The sequence below is a fragment of the Sarcophilus harrisii genome, chromosome 6 (genome assembly GCF_902635505.1).
Source record: "Sarcophilus harrisii chromosome 6, mSarHar1.11, whole genome shotgun sequence".
In the NCBI taxonomy this organism is placed as follows: Eukaryota; Metazoa; Chordata; class Mammalia; order Dasyuromorphia; family Dasyuridae; genus Sarcophilus; species Sarcophilus harrisii.
In genome coordinates, this window is record NC_045431.1 from 153,485,240 (window position 1) to 153,508,672 (window position 23,433).

General features: G+C 33.0%; 1 protein-coding gene across 2 annotated transcripts in view; it reads right to left on the reverse strand.

The window, feature by feature from the left end:
* The window catches only part of CFAP299 (cilia and flagella associated protein 299), a 466,055-nt gene that overhangs the window by 436,811 nt on the left and 5,811 nt on the right, over positions 1-23,433 (reverse strand). For both annotated transcript variants that reach the window (XM_012552044.3, XM_031944215.1), the window contains exon 2: positions 7,410-7,540. In XM_012552044.3, coding sequence (XP_012407498.2) covers positions 7,410-7,540 — 131 coding nt within the window. The remainder of the gene's footprint in view (positions 1-7,409; positions 7,541-23,433) is intronic.

The following is a 23,433-nucleotide window of genomic DNA, read 5'->3' on the forward strand; positions in this document are numbered from 1 at the left end:
AGGATGACTATTCCCCTCACCCAGGGCTATGAAGTTTATTTATTTAAAGACCCACAAAACTAAGTTTTTGTTTTTACTATAGTCTGGTCCTCCAACAGTCTGAGGGACAGTGAAATGGCCCCCTATTTAAAAAGTTTGAGGACCCCTGAATCCTGGCATATCCCAATTACCTCCACTGGAGTAATTTCTTTCAGGTGCTCATCTAAGCTTCAGTTAAACTCAAAATTCAGAAAGATTTCTGATGATACAGAAAAGTAAGAGTTTATGCATAAACCTAGAGTTCTTTATCATTACTTCAAAGTAGAAAATAACTGTTAAAAAGGAAATTAAGAGAAGAAGAAAAGAATTCCCTTAAAAACAAGAAATTACAGAAAATGAGCAAGTAAAGAAAAACATCCCGATATAATTTAAATGGCTTTCAGTTAGTTTAATTATTTTTGTTATTTCTCTTTGATTAATTTTCCAAATCAGTTATTTTCCGCATGAGGTATTTCATCTTTTATCCCATTTTTCAGTCTTTTGGCTCTGTTTTATTGGTTCTTGATGTCTCATGGAGTCTTAGCTTCCACCCAACCAATTCTCATTTTAAGGAGTTATTTATTTGAGTGTTTTTTGTGCTACTTTTATCAAATTGTTAATCTCTTTTCATGATTTTCTTCCATTGCTCTCTTTTTTTCCCTCAATTTTTCCTTTATCACTGTTATTTGCTTTTTAAAAATAATCTTTTTGCTTTTAAAAACAAAACAAAATAAAAAACAACCAACTCTTCCTTTAGATCTTTTAGGAATTCTTCTGAGGCTTATGTCCAATCTGTTTTTTTTTTTTTTTTTTTTTTTGAGGTTTTGTTTGTAGATGTTTGCAAATCATTGTTTTTTTCTGAATTTGTGTATTGAGATTTCTTATCACCATATAAGTTTTTTATACTTAGACAGTTTTCATTTGTTTGTTTGTTTTGTTGTGGGCTCATTTTTTAGGTTATTTCTTGACTTTAGATTTAATGTTAGAGTTGGGTTTTGCTCACCACTGGGTTGGGGGACCGGATGACTACCTTGAGCTTCTGTATCTCCATCTAGGTACCTATAGGATTTTGCTGATTACAAGGTGATTTGGGGAAAATTCTGATTATTAATCCCTGCTTTGATCCTTACCCAAGTATGAACTTTATTCCCTTGTGATCACCAATCATGACTGCTCTTTTGCCTTGGAATTATGGCCAGAACTGAATAATAAGTGAAGGAGTAGTTCAACTACAGAGTTTAAAGGGAGATCAGAAATGGTAGGTTGTCATTTTTCCTTTTACCTCGTGGGTCTTCTGACAATGTGAATATTGCTTCTTTCCCTGCATTTTATGGATTGTTTTATGGTTACTGTGTTAGGAAAAGGAATAATGTTTTGTTATAAAAAGTTGTATGAAGAAAAGTGTTTTTTTTTTCAATAATCTTAAACAAAAGATTACGGTTATGCTTTCCACTGTATAGAGGTTAGAGGCAAAGTGATCTGGAAAATTCACATAAAATATTTTGGTCCTCCTTTCATACCAAAAAAGAAGTCTGAAGGTGTTTTCAATACTATACATATATTTTATGCATTCCTGAGTTTCTAAATCTTTTTTGTGTGGTCTGCTTATCTTTACGTGTTATCTGCCACATAACTCCATCCAAAATTCCCATTTAATTTCTTATGCTGATCTGAAATATATCAAAATTGTGATGGGGAAAGTCACAATGTAGAAGGGATAAGTACAATTTTTGGTGATTTCAGGTACCTAATTCCTATTTCCTATAGGTTCAATGCATCAATATTCCAGTTTTTGGTTTTTTTTTATTTTTGTGCTATTTTCCAGAAATATTACCCCTGAAAAAGTTGAGGATTGACCATATATACATATTTGATACTTCTATATCTTCTCTAAACCTTTGATCTTTTTTCAATTCTTACTTCACAACTCATTTTCCTAAACACTTTTCATTGTCTTCCTACATCTACCTATGGATTGACATCATGGAGTATTTAACTTGGAGGACATTAATAATATTCATAAATTTTCTTTATCATCATTTCATATGTACCAGTGGAGATGTTTTTCATTATGGCTTTGCTGCAAATGTTTGTCATAGCCATAATTATATAAGATGTCCCAATACATATCCTATGAAATGATATCACTGTAGCTTTTGGAGGCATAATAAAACCATATCCACCAACTCCTTTATTTGCCTCAGTAAGGAGAACCTTTGAGTTTATAGCAACTTTCTTTTGATTTCTGGTTGTATTTACAGAGAGAATGTCAAGATTAATATGATTCAGTTCCTCACTCTATATTCATTTGGTCCTTAGTTCAACATATTTTGAATAGCAACAGTTAAATTTATATTTATATAGACAGTCTAAAAATTAATTGGTTTATTTTCCACAATTTTCTGTAGTTAGTGCAGAAACATAAAGGGATTACATAGTCATTTTTGTTCTTTGTGCTAGCATTTACTTTCACTCTTTTCCTAACTATAAAACTATAAAAAAAATTCATTGTTCAATTGAAACTGCCTTTTCTCAATTCTCATCCATTTTGATCTCTTTGTAGTCTTTAATACTGCCAGTGATACTTATTTTGTTTGGGACTTGATAAGAAAAAAATCAACCCATGAGGTCTCAGTCAAATGCTATTCTTGAAGTAATGAAATTATGTAGCTGAATTTAAATCAATATTATTGATAGAGAAAAATGCAAAGTTTTAAAACAGTGTGTTTTCTTCTTGTTGTAACATATGACAAAGTTTTAAAGTGTGATAGTTTCTATTGGTGTTACCTTTGCCAGCCTGCACATTCACCAGCATGTACTTGTTAATCTAACAGCCTGTTTTTATAGAAACCTCAATCTGTTATTGATGCTGCCTTTAATTTTCCATTTTTTCTTCTGTGTCTTTTGTACTTTGTTGTTAAGATTTAACCAATATCTATAAAGTTGCCTTCCCATCCTCCCTCATTCCCAATATGGGTTTTCTAAAAAAAAGAGAGAGTCTTACCAAAGTCCTAATCATAGCCCCTGCACTTCCTTGATAGCAACATCCTGGGTCCTGGTATGATTTCCTGACTATCTAAAGACATACAAAGGTTTATTAGTGTGGATTCTGGTCTCTTCACACTTGGTGGATGCTCTAAAATTGATCAAATTCCCATACCCTGCCCTGCTGCTCAGACAGATTTCCATAATGGGTAGAGGGATTCCCACATCTATTCAAATTGAGTGTTACTGTATGTATTCCTGCTGAATATCCTTCCTATGCTATAGCTAAGTAAACATCTTTCTGATAACTGTTTAATGTCTGTTGAGTACCTCGTTTAATCCCAGTATTGTAGCTGAACTTATTTGGTGTCAGTCTGGATCAGATGTGCTCTTAAGAATTATACAAAGAATTTCAAAGGTAATTTGAAAGGAAGTATGAGCATAAATCAAAGTCCATGGACACTGCTAAACATTTGTACTGGAATGGGTCAGATGCTTAGACAAAGATGATACCAGGACAATTGTAGGAAGATACTGTAGTGAATAAAAAGTGTTCATAAAGAGAATAGAAGAAATATGAGAAAGAGGCAACAAAGTGCAGTAAGCCCATCAATTTGTCAATTGGTAGAGTGGGATGGGTCAACTGACTGGTTGTCAGAGATCATGAGGCATTGATCAGTGTTCAATCATACAGAATGTGCCCATATATTTTCATTTGTGAGAGCCTTCCCAAAGACTATAAAAAGACAAAGCCAAAAGAAATAAAACTACTTAGGAAAACTTTTGTATTCTAAAGTTATATAAAGAAAGTGTTGTATTTTATTAGACCTGTTTCTTAAAGGAGATTGGAAAAATAGAAGACAACTACCCAGGTTGTGGGTACCAGGAAGTATTTCAGCCTATCTACTATACTGTTTCACATAGCTTGAAATTGTATGATTAGATATTTATTCTTTTGACTTAGGCATTTCCTCTGTATACATTTTCCTTTAAGATGCAAACCTGTCTGGAAGTAACCCACTGTGGTTATCAGAAGTAATGATGCAAGGACATATTAATAAAGCATTTTACAGTTTTTGCATGAAAAGAAAATTGTTTTTATTATAAAGCAATGACACCATTAACTTACTCTACTGTATTTACCAATTGGCTTTACTCAGTTTGGCTTTACTCAATTTGTCTTTACCTTTCCATCTATCTATACTCAATTCTAACACTTGCTTAAATGCTCAATTCCTTTTATATCATTTAATATGGTAGCAAATGACAAATACAAATATTAGTACTCTTGTTTTATAAGTTAGGAAATTGAAGCTCAATGAGTTTAAATGACTTATGTTCACACAGCTCATGATTGGCAGAGCCAGCACACCAGCCCAAGTTACCTCATGCTTGTGCTCTTTTGAATGTACCACATTAAGATGTTAAAGAGTCATAGAATCTCAGAGTTAATCTTTAATAAATTAGTGAAAATTAGAAAATAAAAATAGTTGTCTCTATTATTAACATGATTAAAATTAAATAAAATTAAAATAAATATTAGTGAGGATTTTTAAATGCATCATGCTGTAATAGATAAGAATACTAGATTTAGACTTTCTCTCTGGATATTATACTGTATCCACCCTCTGGATGTCATTGGTCCTATTCAAAAATAAAGAATGAACAATAACAGCAATCTAAAATGATGGTTCCCAAAATTAAATGCAGTACATCAGATGTGATCTAACCAGAGAAGGATACTGAGGGATTTCACATCATCATTTCAGGAAAATATTCCTTTCTTAAAGCAGCATAAGATTACATTAGGTGATTTTTTTTTTGGTTGCCACATCACATAGTTGAATGACATTGAATTTGCAGTGCATCAAAGACGCCACATCTTTTGCATATAAACTTCTATCTATGTCTCTCCTGCCTGATTTAAAAAAAATAAATACTAATTATTATTGTTATCCAATAAATGTCTGCTATTATGATATAATGTTAAAGAAAATAAATTTGTTCATGAACAACTGTAGAAAGAATGTAACTCTGGGTGTAATGCCATTTTAAGGCAAGAACAGTACTTAGTAATAGAGGAAGTAGGGATAAAAGGGCATGGTAAGAGCCACAAGCAATGGGGTCCAAGAAAAGGGTTAAGTTGACACTAGAGGTATAATTTTTCTCAAGAGCAATAGAGGAGAAATACTTTTTAAAATCTGAATTTAAAGATCACCTATATATCATCGTAGCAGACAGTTTATAAGGGAAAGGGTGGCTATAAAATAATGATTTTATAGAAATGTCAATCAGGACTATACCTCTGAGAAAAAAAGGAGATCTTGGTGTCAATACTGTTAAGTATTCAGAGATTTAGCAAAACAACCTGAAAGATAGTTATGACTTTTAGCCAAAAAAGTATCAACTTCCCATAATACTATAGGAGATAACACAGAGGTTAACCCAATTCTTCCTTCCTTTGCCTGCCTGCCTTCCTTCCTCCTTCCCTTCCTCCTTCCCTCCCTTCCTTTCTTCTTCCCTCCCTCCTTCCCTCCCTCTCTCCTTCCCTCCCTCTCTCCTTCCCTTCATCCCTTCCTTCCTTCTTTCCTTCCTTCCTTCCTTCTTTCCTTCCTTCCTTCCTTCCTTCCTTCTTTCCTTCCTTCCTTCCTTCCTTCCTTCCTTCCTTCCTTCCTTCCTTCCTTCCTTCCTTCCTTCCTTCCTTCCTTCCTTCCTTCTTTCCTTCCTTCCTTCCTTCTTTCCTTCTTTCCTTCCTTCCTTCTTTCCTTCCTTCCTTCTTTCCTTCCTTCCTTCCTTCCTTCCTTCCTTCCTTCCTTCCTTCCTTCCTTCCTTCCCATGGACAAAGTGAGAATAAAAAGTCAGTAAAGCAGGAAAAAGAGATATTGGAGAACAAACTCCAGTAAGAGGTGAAAACGAGTGAAATGGAGACAGCTAATAAGTTAGCCTTCTTTTAAAAAAATTAATTTCAATTTCTGAGACAAATTTTTAGGAGCAAAAGGAAAAAAAAAAAGTTGAGGCTGTTTATTAGATGGTATTGATCTCAGCAAAGTAAGAGAAATAAAATGTGTCTTCCGGGTATTTTCTTTACTGATTTAAAATACTATAACCACAGAGAAGAATACACACAGACAGTTTGTTTTATACAAAAACAAATTATTCATGTCTTTAGCAGTATTTTTTATACATGATCAACAATTTTTATATCAAATAGGTTATATCAAGTATAAAGTAATATGTGAGTTGTAAGGCCTTGTATACATACACACACACACACACACACATACGTGTGGTGTGTGAGTGTATAGTTTTTTAAAGAAATTTCAGCTAGACACTTCTAGTTTTTATTACTTTGTAAAAATAATAATAAAAAAGAAAGTTTTCACTTTAAGTTTTACCCAAGACATTATACATTGACTATGTTTCATTACAGTTTAGATTATTTTAGTTGAACTCCAGACTGACTACTAAAGTTCAATAATGTTAATGGGTTTTTGTATTAACAGTGAGCATTAGGGCATTAAATTCCAGACCTTCTAAGGTCTGGAACAAAATAATTACAAGTATTACCAATTAAAATTGGACATTCAAAGAATTAATTTAAATTTCACAAATAAGCAAAAAGTGCTGCTCCATTCTTTGTTCTGCAGAATAAATATATGAGGGCTTTTAGTCATAAGAAAAAAAGAAAAGCTGAGTAAAACCCCTTTATACTAATAGAAGAATCAAAATCTAAACAGTTCTCTCTAAAAATGAATGTCAAATCAAACAACCTAAACAACCAGTGCTTTGGTATATCTTTATGTCTTTTCAATTTAATGTATATGTATGCTGTAGCATAATGTGGGATATAGAACAGCTAACTAAAAATGTTTTGTTAATTAAATGGTATTCTGTTGATTGGTAAGATATGATCAGTTTCTATGTATTACTTTAGGCTTCACAGGATACTCAAACATAGGGATAAACACAAGGTATGTTGTTGAATGTGAGGAGCAAAGATTTGTGGGAAGGGAATAGAGTGAAAATTAAAAATTAAAAAGATTATTATAAACCTGAGAAATAGCAAAGAATCCTAAGTCCAAAGTCACATCCATTTAGTACATATATTATTGAGTTACTTTTAAACAAAATTTTATTGGCATTTTCACTAAATGTATTTTTTTATTTTATATATTAGTACATCTATTTTTTTTATAACCAGCACATTCCAGTTGATTGATCATTGTAATTTGTTGAAATAATTTTAGTTCATTCTACATCATTCAACACTTCTACAGTTGAGAAAATCCGATAAGATTTCTGGGGTGGGGGTGAGGAGTTGAAGGGACTGTCAGTTTTCAAAAAGGAAAAAGTAAGTTTTTGAAATCCAAATGGACTGTATATTGTGTTGAGCAGCATCCACTTACTTTTTCTGACTCCTTTCTGCAAGTCTTGCTATCTCAATAGCTGCCTTCCTTGCTTCAAAGTCTTCCCTTCTCACTACTTCTCCAGTTCCTCTATATCCCAGCTCCACCAGCTGGCGGGCCAGGTCTTCATCCTAAAGAAAAACAAAATAAATCTGCATTTTAAAAAATATTAGACTACTGGCAGATTTAGTTTACACAATTAAAGTGGATATTTATTATTACAAATGAGACTTTTATAAGTAAATCATAGTTAAAATCACAATTTTCCCATCTGTAAAAGAGAGGAGAAATATTCAACTTTTTACTACCAATCTCATAAGCTTATGATTTTCAAGCAAAATCATGTTTATAAATAACATATATTCATATATATGAGATCATGTTTATGAAATGTAAAGAAAGAGCTATCTAAATAAGAGGTTTTAATTTTGCTGTTACATTTTGTCAATTTGGATCATCTACATAAAGTATATTGCAGTCTTTTTAATGCTATATAAATACCAACTAGTAATTTACCCTTTAAACAATGTATTTTTATACTTTTGATATTTGCCTTCCCCCCAAACTACCTAACATGCAATACAAATAGCAAAAAACTCCAAATTTGTCTTTAGAGAGAAAAAATAATAAATCATATTTTAAAATCAATTCTGAGAAGATTCAAACACCTAATAGACTGACTTCCAAATAATGAAACTTGTACATCAAGAAGGAGCTTTCTTTAAGCCATCAAAAGTAACTGTACCAAAAAAAACCCCCAAAACCCAATAGTGTTGTTTTCATAGGAATCATCATCCTAATCATTTAATTTTTTGAATTCATTCTTATTTCCTAATTCCCAATTATTTGTTGTCATGGCATACTATAATGTAAAAGAAACAGATGAATTTCCCACTAAATTATAAAGATATTTATATATAGTATCTCTACTAATAAAAATAAAGAGACAAAATGACTCCCTAAGGGTAAAAAGCATTAGTAAAATGTTTTCAATTAATTTCGATTATAACTTCACAGCAACATTAACTAGAACTTCAACACATGAAAAGATTCATTACTTTTTCTGTATGAATACTGCAAAACAGATTACATAGTCTCTCTATATCTTTTGATCTTACTGTCCTGTAGAGGTATGGATTAGACAATAATTCAATAAGGTAGATTCAGAACTGGTTGGATAGCAAAAGATAATTGTGAATAGCCCAATATCAACATGGCAGGATGACTTCATTGGATACCACAGGGATCTGTGCCAGTTATTTTCTTTGTCTTTCTTTCTTTCTTTCTTTCTTTCTTTCTTTCTTTCTTTCTTTCTTTCTTTCTTTCTTTCTTTCTTTCTTTCTTTCTTTTTTATTATAGCTTTTTATTTACAAGTTACATGCATGGGTAATTTTACAGCATCGACAATTGCCAAACCTTTTGTTCCAATTTTTCTCCTCCTTCCCCCCCACCCCCTCCCCTAGATGGCAGGTTGACCAATACATGTTAAAGTATAAATTAAATACAATATAAGTATACATGTCCATACAGTTATTTTGCTGTACAAAAAGAATCAGAAATAGTGTACAATTAGCCTGTGAAGGAAATCAAAAATGCAGGCGGACAAAAATAGAGAGATTGGGAATTCTATGCAGTGGTTAATAGTCATCTCCCAGAGTTCTTTCACTGGGTGTAGCTGGTTCAGTTCATTACTGCTCTATTGGAACTGATTTGGTTCATCTCATTGCTGAGGATGGCCAGGTGCATCAGAATTGATCATCATATAGAATTGTTGTTGCTGTGTATAATGATCTCCTGGTCCTCATTTCTCTCAGCATCAGTTCATGTAAGTCTCTCCAGGCCTTTCTGAAATCATCCTGTTGGTCATTTCTCTCCGAACAATAATATTCCATAATATTCATATACCATAATTTATTCAGCCATTCTCCAGTTGATGGGCATCCACTCAGTTTCCAATTTCTGTGTGCCAGTTATTTTCATCAATGACTTAGATAAAGATATAGAAGACATCCTCCTCAAATTTGATGATGACACCAAAGTGAGAGGGGATGCGAATACAATGAGTAACAGGGAATAAAGTCCAATCTTAAAATACTTAAGTACTAGGGTGAAACAAATAATACTTACATAAATACAAAGTCTTAGATTTGTGTACCAGCAATCAGCTTCACAAGTGTATGATGGAGGAGACATGGATAAACAGTTGTTGTTTTTATGGGGAGGGAGTTGACTTGGTGTACTGACTACATGTTTAATATGACCAGTATGATATAGTGCTAATGCAATTCTTGGGTTATATCAAGATGGCTTCTATATATAGAAAGGTGATAGTTCCACCGTATCCTGCCCTCATTGGAGTGCCTTTGGTATAATGTGTTCACTTCTGGAGACCAAAGAATGTTGAAAGCAACAGGAATGACCAAAATTCTTGAGTCTATTTGGGGGTTTGGTTGGAAGAAGCTAGATGTGTTAAGTCTGTAGAAAAAAGGACTCAGACTCTGTATGTGTGTGTGTGTGTGTGTGCGTTTATGGAATATGATAGTTTTCTTCAAATATTTAAATTATGACTATAATGTGGTAGAAAGGATGAAACTTGTTCAGATTGACTTCAGGGGGCAGAATAGAAAATAATGCATAGAAATTACAAAAATGTCCATTTAGCTTCCATTTTTGAAAGCTGTCTTGTAATATGTATTTACTGTCCTTCTCTTCTCAGGCCTGGCTTCTGTGTTCCCCACAGGGATTTAGAGATACTCTGAGAGGATTGGATTATCTGTCTTAAAAAAAATAGGTGGAGTCCCTTCTGACTGCACTCCCCTCCATTTGACTTAACATTATCTCCTACGCAAAAATTTTTTATTTTAAAGACATAGCCACGTCTTTATAAGGGAAAAAGTTTATACTTATTCCTATACCACTCCCTTCTCTGAGGGAATAAATTCAAACTGAAGGAGTAGCATAGTTCCTAATTGATTCCATCAAATTCTTATTCAATCAAGACATCACAATTGATTGAGTTCTTCCATTAATTAGGCTGAAGTTACTCCCAAAGATCTCCCACTGCTCAGGGGATTGATTGTGAGCTAACTGTAAAATCCAGCATGCATCCCAAGCCAAAGATTCCTGTACCTTGCTCTCAATGTCAGAGACTCTGCTTTCTTCACCAGGAACTATGATTGAACATGTCTTTAAACTCTACCAGAAGTCAAATGAGGCAAAGAAACCAGAGCCAAAGAAGATAGACTGTTTTGGATTGGATCCCTCTGCAGCCAGGAAAGCAGCCTCCTCTTTAATACTTGTTGAAACAACTGGAACCAGTTATGGCCTGCCTATATATGCTCTAGTCAGTCTCTCCAAGGCGCTTTATTTACATGTCATCACATTTCTTCTAGATGCACGCTTCCCATGTTCTCCATGTGGAGAGATGCTACTTAGACAAATTCACCAAACCCCACTTACAATTATACTTGAAACAGTCCTAGTTTCTAACTGAAAATTGCCCACTTTCTGTACTAATCCATAAAGCATTCTGCTTTTTGAAGTCCAGGAAAGTATTACTTAACTGTAATCAGTCAACAAACATATTAAATATCTTGTGCTAAAGAAGCTAATTTAACCTAAATGACTCTTAAGTGGCCCTAGTCACAGAATGCTCTTTCCTCTTCAGCAACTACAAGATTTCCCAATTTTGGTACTTAGTAATATCTAGATCTCATTAAGCACCTTGCCACTGAACCCTGCCTATGTTTGACTTTTCCATTGTCCTTTTTCTTGTTATACAAAAGAATCCTAGGTATTGAAGGATTTTTGAGTAACTAGTAGAAGCTAACTCTGAAATTAAGCAATGCCTGAGCATACTTATCCATCAGCCAAAATATTAGCCTTTATTGCAACAATCCAAAATAAAACCCATGAAATAATGAGACAGGAGAGATGGACTTTAGCAATGGATATAATATCTAATACCTAGCAAATGGGAACTCCTGAGTAAGTCCCTGATTTTTATTTCTCAGTCTTCTTAAGTGGAAGATGATGAGATACAAAATGAGGTTTTCCACATGCAAAAATCTGCAATACTGAAAAGAATATACCTGGTTATGTTATTCTTAAGGCAATTACTGTACTTTCATTGCTACTAAAGGGAAATTATTTTCTTAATGCAAAATAAATGCAGCATGCTGTCTAGAGAGAGTTGGACTCAGTGTCAAGAAGAACTTGAGTTAATTCTCACTTCTAACACTTGGCAGTGTGAGGGTGAGCAAGTTACTTATAAATTACAACATAATCTGTGCTGGTAGATGAAGCTGCCTTATGGAACATAACATATTATTGTTCTCTAAGAATATATTCCCCACATTAACAAAATCAACAAGATCTAGTTTTTTTTAAAAAAGGAAGAAGGACAAGGAGGAAGGAAAGGAGGAAGTGGAAGAGGAAGATTAGAAGGGAGCAGGAGGAGGAGAAAAAAAGGGGAGGAGGAAAATTGCTAAGTTTTTAAACTAGAGAATAGAGAGCCCTGAAGAATAATGACACTTGCCATTTGCCTTCATAGAAATATATTTGGTTTTTTTTTTCAATCTTTAGTGTAAATGTGCAATGCAAAACTGAGTAAATGCTTCCACCTAGTGGATTTGACAATCTTTAGGAGAAAATAGGTGAAGCTCTATTTCCAGCTCCACCTCCCCACAAAATTGAAACACTGTAGGTTTAAATTTTTTAAATTGTAGGTTAATTTTTCTTCCTAAGAACACAAATATGTCTGTCTTCACAAAATTCTGTGCAAGGGGTTCATGCTTTAGACTAGTCTAAAAGAATACCAGAAGATAAAACTCTTCAGCAATAGAACTCACCCTAGATCAAATTTCATTTTGTAGGCAATGCTGTTCCAGTGAAATTTAGTGTATCCCTGTTTACAAAGGACAAACATTTCTTTTTTCTCTTTCTTGACTATTAGAACAGAGATGACATTTATAAAATCATAAGAACAATTATGAGTCAAAATGTTTTAGACTGTCAAATACAAATATTCCACTTTGAGAATATAAACACAGAAACCACAAAAGGTATGACATCACTGACATTTTTCTCTATTGCTTAATCCATTCCCCTAGTTAAACCTTTCATAATATAAATCAGTGCCATGCAGAAATGGAGCTCATGGCAATCTGACTGTTACCTCTGTTTAAACAAGTAAAATTTTTTGGCTTATATGATTGTGACTCAGCACCTTGTTTTTGATAGGAAACATGAAACAATGAGCTTCCTTCCAGTGGATAATCAACTAACTGGGGTTCCAATGCATTTCTGGAACCTTTGTGATTCTATGACTCAAGACTGACTTGAGAAAATAAAAATGAAGAACTTGCCAAAGTGATCCTATCTACATGATCTAGTGAACTCCCTGAGCAATCAAAGGTCTGGCCTCTCTGGACCATGACAAACATGTATCTGGCAATATGCAAGTTAATAACCTCAGCACTAGCTTACATTTCAATACCTAAGAAATAATGCCCTAAGGCTGCCCCCAACACACAAGAAGCACTTTTTGCATCTGAAACAAAACAAAACAAAATAAAACTTGAGTGGTCCTAAATCTCTCTCATGTTATTCTCAGAAATATATGAAGTAACATGGAGGGCATTTTAAGACTTCCACAATTTGATGCAAAGGTGCTCTAAATCACTATTGATCAGAGAAATGCAAATTAAGACAACTCTGCAGTACCACTACACACCTCTCAGGTTGGCTAAGATGACAGGAAAAGATAATGATAAATGTTGGAGAGGATGTGGGAAAACTGGGACACTGATACATTGTTGGTGGAGTTGTGACTGATCCAACCATTGTGGAGAGCAATTTGGAACTATGCCCAAAGGGCTATCAAACTGTGCATACCCTTTGATCTAGCAGTGTCTGTATCCCAAAGAGATCATAAAAAAGGGAAAAGGACTCACATGGGTAAAAATGTTTGTGGCAAGGAACTGGAAACTGAGTGGATGCCCATCAATTGAAGAATGGCTGAATAAATTGTGGTATGAATGTTATGGAATATTATTGTTCTGTAAGAAACGACCAGTAGGATGATTTCAGAAAGGCCTGGAGAGATTTACATGAACTGATGCTAAGGAAAATGAGCAGAACCAGGAGATCATTATATACTTCAACAACAATACTATATGTTAATCAATTCTGATGGAGGTGGCTCTTTTCAACAATGAGATAATTTAGGTTAATTCCAATTGGCACAGGTCAGTTGTGATGGAAAGAGTCATTTGTACCTTGAGAGAGGACTGTGGGGGTTGAGTGTGGATCACAACATAGCATTGTCACTTTTTTGTTGTTGTTTGCTTGCATTGTATTTTCTTTCTCATTTTTTCCATTTTTGAATTAATTTCTTTTGTGTGGCAAGATAATTCTATAAATATGTATACATATATTGGATTTTGCATATTTTACCATGTTTAACATATATTGAATTACTTGTCATCTAAGGAATGAGGTAAGGGGGAGGGGGGAAATTGGAACACAAGTTTTTGCAAGGGTTAATGTTAAAAAATTATCCATGCATATGTTTTGAAAATTAAAAATCTTTTTTTTGTGTGATCCAAAAAAGATCCCCCCAAAAGACTTCCACAAGTTGGTTCCTAACTACCTTTCCATTTTTATTTCATACTTCTTTTCTCTATATCAGCAAAACAGAAATTCTAGCTTTCTCTTACACTTGAAACTCCATTTCTCCTCTCTAAGAATTTTCCTGGAATCCCTTCATCTCTCAGAATCCTTGTCTTCCCTCAAAACTTGGATCTAATGCTACCTTCTTTCTCTGAGAGTTGATTCAATGGGCCTTCCTTGGTTTTCCCTTCTCAAATTTGCCTTGTATGCTTCTTATTGCATCTCCTCCACTTTATCTAAAGAGAATACAAGTTCCTTGTGATCTGGCCCTGGTCTCAATATCTAGGAGAATGTCTTGTGCATTTGTTTTTCAGATTGATCTGTGATTTCATTGGTGATTGGGGTGGGGATACTTCTCATTAGGAAATCTCTTCCACTAGTGCACTAATGCTCTGAAACTTGGTCTTCCAACATTGTCCAAGGGCACTGATAAAATAGTATGGTTTGTCCAGGGCTACACACCCCATATGTGTCAGAGATAAGACATGGATCCAGTTTCCCTGATTACAAAGCTGGCTTTCTGTCTATTATGCTATGCTGTCTCTTCCCTTGGACATATTAGGTACTTAATAATCATCTATTGAGAAGTAACAGGAACCAATCCAGCTGAGAGCCCTTTCACAAACCCCTCCAATGAGATTTCAAAAATACACCTGACCAAATCATAATGGGGAAATCTAGAAAAAGGTCCCAGTGAGTCTTTCATAAGGACCAACTTGGAATAGGAAAATGGATATAGTAGTCTGTGGAATTGAGGATGGGGCTGATTGGAGATTGCTACATAATGAGTACTAGAGTGCCAAGAGAAAGGCTGTGCACCAAAACAAGAAAAGATCTCAGACCTGATGGGAACAGTGTGAACTGGACATTTTTTTTTCCCTATTGCCTAGTTCTGGGTCACAAATCTAGAGGGAACTGATAAGGAAGCCTACATAGTATTATTCTGGGGTACTAAGACTCTGGGTTATGAGCAAAGAAAGGGGGAAGTGAAGATGCAATATTGTGATCCTGAACCCAAGCCCAGAGGAGAACCTTACTTCTAGTAGGTTTACAGAGGAATAACCAGGGCAAAAGTCCCAGGCTAAAAGGGATCCTTCAATTCTGTCACTCTAACTCAAAAGAGCTTTCAATTGGCTGACAGTGGAGGTGTACAGTCACAATGTATTGCTTAAACTAAAATTCAGGTCAACAAAGCTCAGATCAGGAGGGCGGCAATCAAATTTTGTTCACAATCAGACCACTTTGGGAATATTAAAAGCTTATATATCATCTGCCTATTTCTGAGATCCTGGGATAATATACTTAACGCAAGAAAATAAGACCAGCCCAAATTTTCCTTCGAGAAATATTGAGACTAACTTCAATATCAAGTCTGTAGTCAGGAAGTAGTCTGGAATATGGACAAATAAAAAAAAAAAGAATCCTACCATAAAAAGCTATTTTAGTGGAAGGGGCACTCTAGATTCAAATAGAAAGGAATATAATTCCATTTACAAGAAATGCCTCAGGAAAAAAAAAAAGAAAGAAGGAAAAGAAAGAAAAAGAAAAACATAGCTTGGGCACAGATTCAACTAGAATCCCTGGAAGAGATGAAGTGAGAGTTTAAAAAAAGAGTGAAAATGTTTTTATAAGTGAAATGAGAGTACTTACTTGGAGGGGAAATAGGTTGGAAAAAATTGAGAACTATGAAATAAAAAAAAATTTGTAAAGGGAATTAATAGCTTCACACAAGAAGTACATGTGCCAAAACAACAAACTCACAGAACATTAGAACAGACCAAAACAAAGCTAATAATTCCATGAGATAAGAAATATCAAAATAAAGTCAAAAGACTTTAAAAAAGAAGAAAATGTAAAGTATTTCACAGCAAAAACACAACTGACTTGAAAAACAGATTTAAGAGAAAAAAAAATCTATAAATCTTTGGACTATAAAAATGTAACCCTTAGCTTGAAGTTCCAATTGTATGTATCTTTCTCCTTGTTAGCTGACATTTATTGCTCAATGTCTTGTGCCTGTGTGAGGAGTGGCAGGATTACTGAGAAATGGAGAGAATAGAGATGAAGATGTACCATTTTAATTTCTCTTCAGATCAATGAAGGAAAAAAAAAAAAAAAACTCTGAGAAGAAGTGGTATGTAGAGGAGTTGGCAATTTCAATTATATCCCTATCTTTATCTTGCTACATTAGAAACTTTGGGAAAATTTCTCCTTGGGTGAGCTTTAGGACTGACTCAATTAAGCTGAGATATCTTATTCTCTTTTTTGTTTGTTTGTTTGTTTGTTTTGCTTTGTTGTTTTTTGTTTTGTTTTGTTATTTTGCTGTGGCAATTGGGGTTAAGTGACTTGCCCAGGGTCACACACCTAGGAAGTGTTAAGTGTCTGAGGCCACATTTGAACTCAGGTCCTCCTGACTTCAAGTCTGGTGTTCTATTCTCTGCACCACCTACCTGCCCCAGATATCTTATTCTCAATGAGAGCTCCTTCATTCTTTAATGTCAAATATATTTCTTATGTATACCTTCTCTGATTTTCATTTTGCTATCAACTTGGATAAATGGATGTCTTTACTTTCTACCATGTTTTTATTGCACAACTAGTGTTTGATGGGAAGTCAGTTTTTGAATCTATAGCTTAGGGCCCTTTTTCCCATTAAAGAATAGCACTCAGAAATATAGCTTGAAAATAGAAAAGTTACTTCCCCAAAGTAACAACATGTAAGGGAGTAGATAGATATTATAAGTTTATTCCAGAAAACTTGGTATACTTCTATTTCATTCAATGATCATTTCTCTTCTTGATATATTATGTTTAATTTCACTAGGTAGGTGGTTCTTGATTGCAGTAATGGTTCTTTGGCCTTCCAAAATATCATGTTTCATGACCTCAAGTCTGGTGTAATCCTGATTGTGGCTTTCTGATATTTGAATTCTTTCTTTCTGACCACTTGCAGTATTTTTTCCTTGCTCTTATACTTTTGAAATTTGGCTAAATATTCCTTGGAGTTTTGGTTCAGGATAGTTTTCCATGGGTGATAGTTGGATTCTTTCAATACCTATTTTGCTCTCTGTATGTGAGGGCAGTTTTCCTTGATAATTTCTTGAAATTTCCTTGATAATAGCTTTCATGTGGTCTAATGATTCTGACATTGTCTCTCCTGGATCTATTTTCTACGTCAGTTGTTTTTCCCATGAGTTATTTTACATTTTTTCCATTGTTTCATTCTTTTGAATTTGTTTGATTGATTCTTGATGTCTCATAGTTATTAGTTCCTAAGTGCCCAATTCTAAGTTTTAAGTTGTTTTCCTCAATTAGCTTTTGTACTTTTCATTTTCAACTACTTTAAAAAAACTTTTCTTTTTCCAAGCTGTTGACTCTTTTTTCATAATTCTTTTACATCACTGTCATTTCTTTCTCCAATTTTTCATCTACCTCTTTTATGTGATTTTAAGCACCTTTTTGAGTTTTTTCATGAGGTTTTCATGAGGTAGTCTCAAGACTACTTCTCATTTTTCTTTAGGGTTTTGTGTCCATAGGTGTTTTAACAGTGTTGTTCTCCTATGAGTTTGTGTCTTGCTCTTCCCTGTCACCATAACTACCTTTTATGATTGTATTCCTTTTGTATGTATATATATATATATATATATACACACACACACATATACATATAGTATCACCCTTTATTTCTGAATCTTGAACCTATTTCAACCTTATCTTGGTATAGGGTGTTAGGTGTAGGTCAGTGCCTATATTCTGCCATACTTTTTTCCAATTTTCCAGCAATTTTTAAAATATTGAGTTCTTATCCCAAAACTTTGGGTTTATCAAACATTAAATTACTTTAGTCATTGACTAATGTGTCTTGTGAATCTAACCTATTCCACTAATCTATTACTCTATTTCTTAACTAGTACAAAATGGTTTTGATGACTACTGCTTTGTAAAGAAGGATGTTTAAAAGCAAATTAGAGATATAAAAGAATAATTAGAATAATAAATGAGAGTAATGGAAGACAATCATGACAAAAAGTCAATAGCATGGAAAAATATATACTAAAATTTTCCAAGGAAACTAACTCCTTTTAAAAGTGGCCAAATTGAAAAGAAAGTACAAAAGCTCAACAAGGAAGATAATTCTTTAAGAATTAGAACTGAACAAGAAGGAACTAGTGGTGCTACAAGACATTAAGATACCACAAAACAAAATCAAAAAGGTAAGAAAAAGAAGAAAATGTGAAATTTCTCACTGAAAAAGCAACTGATCTAGAAAATAGATGGAGATTAAACAAAAATTAAAAATCAATCAATCAAACAAACAAAAAGCTTCCTGCCCTGCTATAGTAGAAATAAATGGCAAAATAGAAATTGAAAGAATCCACCAATTATAGCATGAAAAATACCCTAATATGAAAACTCTTAGGATCATCATAAACAAATTCCATAGGTCACAGAATAAGGGGAAAGCTTTGAAAGCAGAGTAAAAGAAACAATGCAGATATTATGGAGCTACAGTCAGTATCTCAAAGGATTTGGCAGCTTGCACATTAAAGAACTGGAGGTCTTGGAATAAGATACATTGGAAAGCAAAGGAGTTAGGATTATAACTGAGAATCATCTACGCAGGAAAATTGAATATAATTTTTTTTTTTTTTTTTTTGCTGAGGCAATTAGGGTTAAGTGACTTGCCCAAGGTCACACATCTAGGAAGTGTTGAGTGTCTGAGGCCACATTTGAATTAAGGTCCTCCTGACTTCAAGGCTGGTGCTCTACCCACAGTGCCACCTAGCTGTTTCTAAATATAATCTTTCAAGAAAAAAAGGATGCTTAACAAAATAGAGGACTTTCAAGCATTTGTAATTTAAAAAATGAGTGGTGAATAAAAAATTATTTTAAGGTACAAGGCTCAAAAGAAACATAAAAAAGTAAAAAAGAAAGAAATAAAAATATAAGAAATCGAATAAGGTTAAATGATTTATATTTCTATATGGCAAGATAATAAATTAATATTTATTAATATAAGTACAGTTAGAAGGAGTATATGTAGACAGAGAGTATGGATATATGCGACTTTGATAGGATGATAATACCCCAACCCCCTCCCCCCCCAAAAAAAAAAGAAAATGGTGAGAAATAAAGTTGCATTGGAAGAAGGAATGGGAAAATTGAATTTATCTCACATAAAAGAGGCATGAGAAAAGCTATTTTAATGGAGGGGGAGATGAGAGGGATGATGAACAAAGCTTACACCTTACTTTCATCAAAACTGGCTCAAAGAGGGAATAACATATATATATACAGATGGATATAGAAATTTATCTTGCTCTAAAAGGAATTAAAAAGGAATAGGCATAATAGAAGGGGGAGGGGAGACTGGAAAAAAGGGAGGGTATATTGAAAAAGGTGGTGATTAGAAGGATTGTGAGAATGAAATGGTGGGAGGAGTTAAGAGTCAGCAGAAGAGAAAAGCAAAAAGTAGCATGAAGAGATATACAATTAGTTATCTTAATGTTGTTTATAAGAGAAAAACTTTTGAAGCTAAGACATACACACAGGGAAGAGGTTGGGGCAGAATCAGGTAAAGATAGCAGGGGTAGCAATCATGATTTCAGACAAAGCAAAGGTAAATAGAGCTAATTAAAAGAGATAAAGAAGGAAGCTATATCTTGATGAGAGGTATCACAGACAATTAAATTCTGTCAATACTAAATAGATATGCACCAAATGGTATAAAATCTAAATTTTTGAGGGAGCAGTTGAATGATTAACAGGTAGAAATAGACAGTAAAACTATACTAGTGGCACCCTAAATTTCCCCTCTCAGAACTAGATAAATCTAATAAAAAAAACAAACAAACAAGAAAGAAATTCAAGAGGTGAATAAAATTCTGGAAAAGTTAGATAGGCAAGATCTCTGGAGAAAATGGAATGGGAATAGAAAGTACATGGCATCTAAACAAAAATTTCCATGTATTAGAACATAAAAATTTATCAAATGCAAAAAAGCAGAAATAGTAAACAATAGTAAACACATTTTAGATCATAATGCAGTAAAAATTGTCTTCAATAATGAATAATGGGAAGATTAAAAACTAATTAGAAATTAATTAATCTAATCCTTAAAAAAAGTGACCAAAGAACACATCATAGAAATAATTGATGATTTCATTTAAAGAAAATGGCAATAATGACACATCATTTCAAAATTTATATTATGTAGATAAAATGGTACTTAGCAGAAATGTTTGTATTTCTAATTACTTACATCAATAATATAGAAAAAAAGCAAATTAATTGAGCATGCAACTAAAAAAATCTAGAAAAAGAACAAATTAAAATTTTTCAATTAAATACAAAAATTGGCAATCCTTGAAATCAAAGGAGAGAGTGATAAAATTGAAAGCAAGAAAACCATTGCACTAATAAATTACACTACATTATGGTTTTATGAAAAAATCCATTAAACAAACAATAAAATAAACCACTAGCTGATTTGATTTTAAAAAGAAAAGAAGAAACCCAAAATATCAAAAAAGAAAAGGATGAATTTACCACCAATGATGAGGAAATTAAGATAATTGTTAGGAATTATTTTGCCAGATTATATTCCAATGAAATTGACAATATAAATTAAATGGATGGATATCACAAAAATATAAATTACCCCTAGCAAAGAGATTATAGCAATATATCACAAGAATCATGTCGGATTTACGCTAGGAATGTAGGGATGATTCAATAGTATGAAAATGATCAGATAATTAACTACATTAATAACAAAACCAACAGAAATCATATGGTTATTTTAACTGATATAGAAATTTTTTTTTACAAAATACAGCATTCATTAATAAATACTAGTAAGTACAGGAATAAAGAGTTTTTTTCATTAAAATGATGAGTAATATTTATCTAAAACTATCAGCAAGCATTATCTATAATGTACAATCAGGGGCAAAACAAGTATACCTATCATCACCTCAATTATTTAATATTATACAAGAAATGTTAATTATAGAAATAAGAAAAAAAGAAACGAAAGAATTAGAATAGATGATGAGAAAATAAAACCATCCCACTTTGCAGATGATATGATGGTATATTTAGAGAATCCTAGAGAATCAACTAAAAAATTACTTTAATAATTTAACAATTTTAGCAAAGTTATAGAATATAAAATAAACCCATTGCCATTTCTATATGTGTGACCAACAAAGCCCAGTAGCAAGTGATAGAAAGAGAAAATTCATTAAAATAGCTATAAACAATATAAAATATTTGGGAGTCCATATGCCAAGACAAACCCCAGGAACTATATGAACACAATCACAAAACACTTTTTCACACAAATAAAATCAGATCTAAACAACTGGGAAAAATATTAATTGCTAATGGGTAGACCAAGTCAACATAGTCAAAGTGACAATTTTACCTAAACTAATCTATTTATTCAGTGCCACACAAATCAAAGTACCCCCAAAAATTATAGAACTAGAAAAAAATGTGTTAACTTGACTCAACTGTTAAATACCAGTGGCAGAATCTGAACTCAGCTTTTCCTGATTCCAAGTATATATGTCAATTAAACCTACCTTCTAATATTTGAAAAACTAAAATTTCAAAATTCAAAGATTTTTTAAGTAATTAAGAAAAAAACTAATAATTCTCACTTCAAAAATATGCCTTCAGAAATAAAGGAATCATTTGTATCTTTATCCTTAACTAAGGGATACATTTCTAGAATGAGCTAGTGAAGTCTGGTCTCTAGAGACAGAAATCATTTTAAAATGTGTCTCCACCCAATTTCATAATAAAGATACCACCTACAAATTCCAGGATAAATTAGGAATTGATTTAAAATTTTAAGAATATGAGTCATTCTCTAACTGATAAATGGGCAAAGGACATGAGTAGGCAATTCTCAAAGGAGGAAAGCCAAGCTATCAACAACCATATGAAAAAAAATGCTCTGAATTATTAATAATTAGAAAAACTGCAAACGAAAGTAACTCAAAGATAAAAACAACAACAACAAGGAAAATGAAAAAAAATTTGATGATCTTATGGGAATAGAACCACATTAACTCACTATGAATTTTGTAATGGAATTCTGAATTGTTACATTTTAGAGATGAATTGGGGAAATATGTGCCCACTTGACTTTGATTCACTGATACTTTAAGTAGGCCTATATACTAAAAGCAAGAAGAGGAGGCCTATATATTAAAAGAAAAAGGAAGAGGAACTAAAGTATAAAATAACTACAGTAGTTATTTAATATCAAAAGACCAGAAATGAACAGTGATATCTACCAAATAAGCAATGGCTAGGTAAATTATAATACATGAATGTAATGAAGTACTATAATGATGAAAGGGATGAATTAAGAAAAACCTAGGAATATTTTTATGAGCTGATGCAGAGTGAAGTGAACAGAATCAGGAGAATAATTTATACAATATTATGTGACATTATAAAGTCAACAACTTTGAAAACCTTAAGATCTTTAATCAATTCAGGAACTAATCACAATTTCACAGGATGGATGATGAACTGTGATATCCTTTGCTCTTTCTCTTTTTAATTTAAAGAAAAATGTTAATTTATGGAATAAAACAATAATTTCCATAACATAACATAAAAAGATTACATGAAATTGCGAATCAATTATGCACAAATTGACAAGTAAATTTCTTTTTTTCTTCCTTCCCTGTTCCCCTCCATAGAAATGGCTACTATTATACACAAATCCATACATTATCTATCTCTGTCTCTCTATCTATCTATCTACCTACCTGTAAAATTGTTCTATACATATTTCTATTTATGAATTTTTTCTCTGGATGCAGGTGGTATATAGCTAATTTAGTTTTTGTAACAGAGAAGATAAGTTATTCATTCAAACTCATTTTAAAAATAATATTGCTATTACCATATACAATCTTCTCTTGGATTTGTTCATTTCACTATGAGCAATATTATATATTTCAATATATATGATCTGGAAAACTTCAGTGAGCTTTTGTATGAGCAATGGATGCAATCCCCCACCTTGTAAATCCTAATTGGAATAAAATCAGCACCTAGTGTTTGCATTCAAAACCTCTTCTTTAGTTGGAACTTTAGCTAGCAGTGTTTGAGTTTAACTTGAGCATTGATTCTTGATAAAACTTTCCATGTTTTCTGAATGAAAAAGTTTTCTGAAGATCATTGAACTCAATTTCTTATAGTAGTATTCCATCACATTTATATTCCACATCTTGTTCAGCCATTTCCCACTTGATGGTATCTCTATCGCTATTTTTTTTTTTTTTTTTGCCACCACAAAGAGAGCTGCTATAATTATTTTAGAACA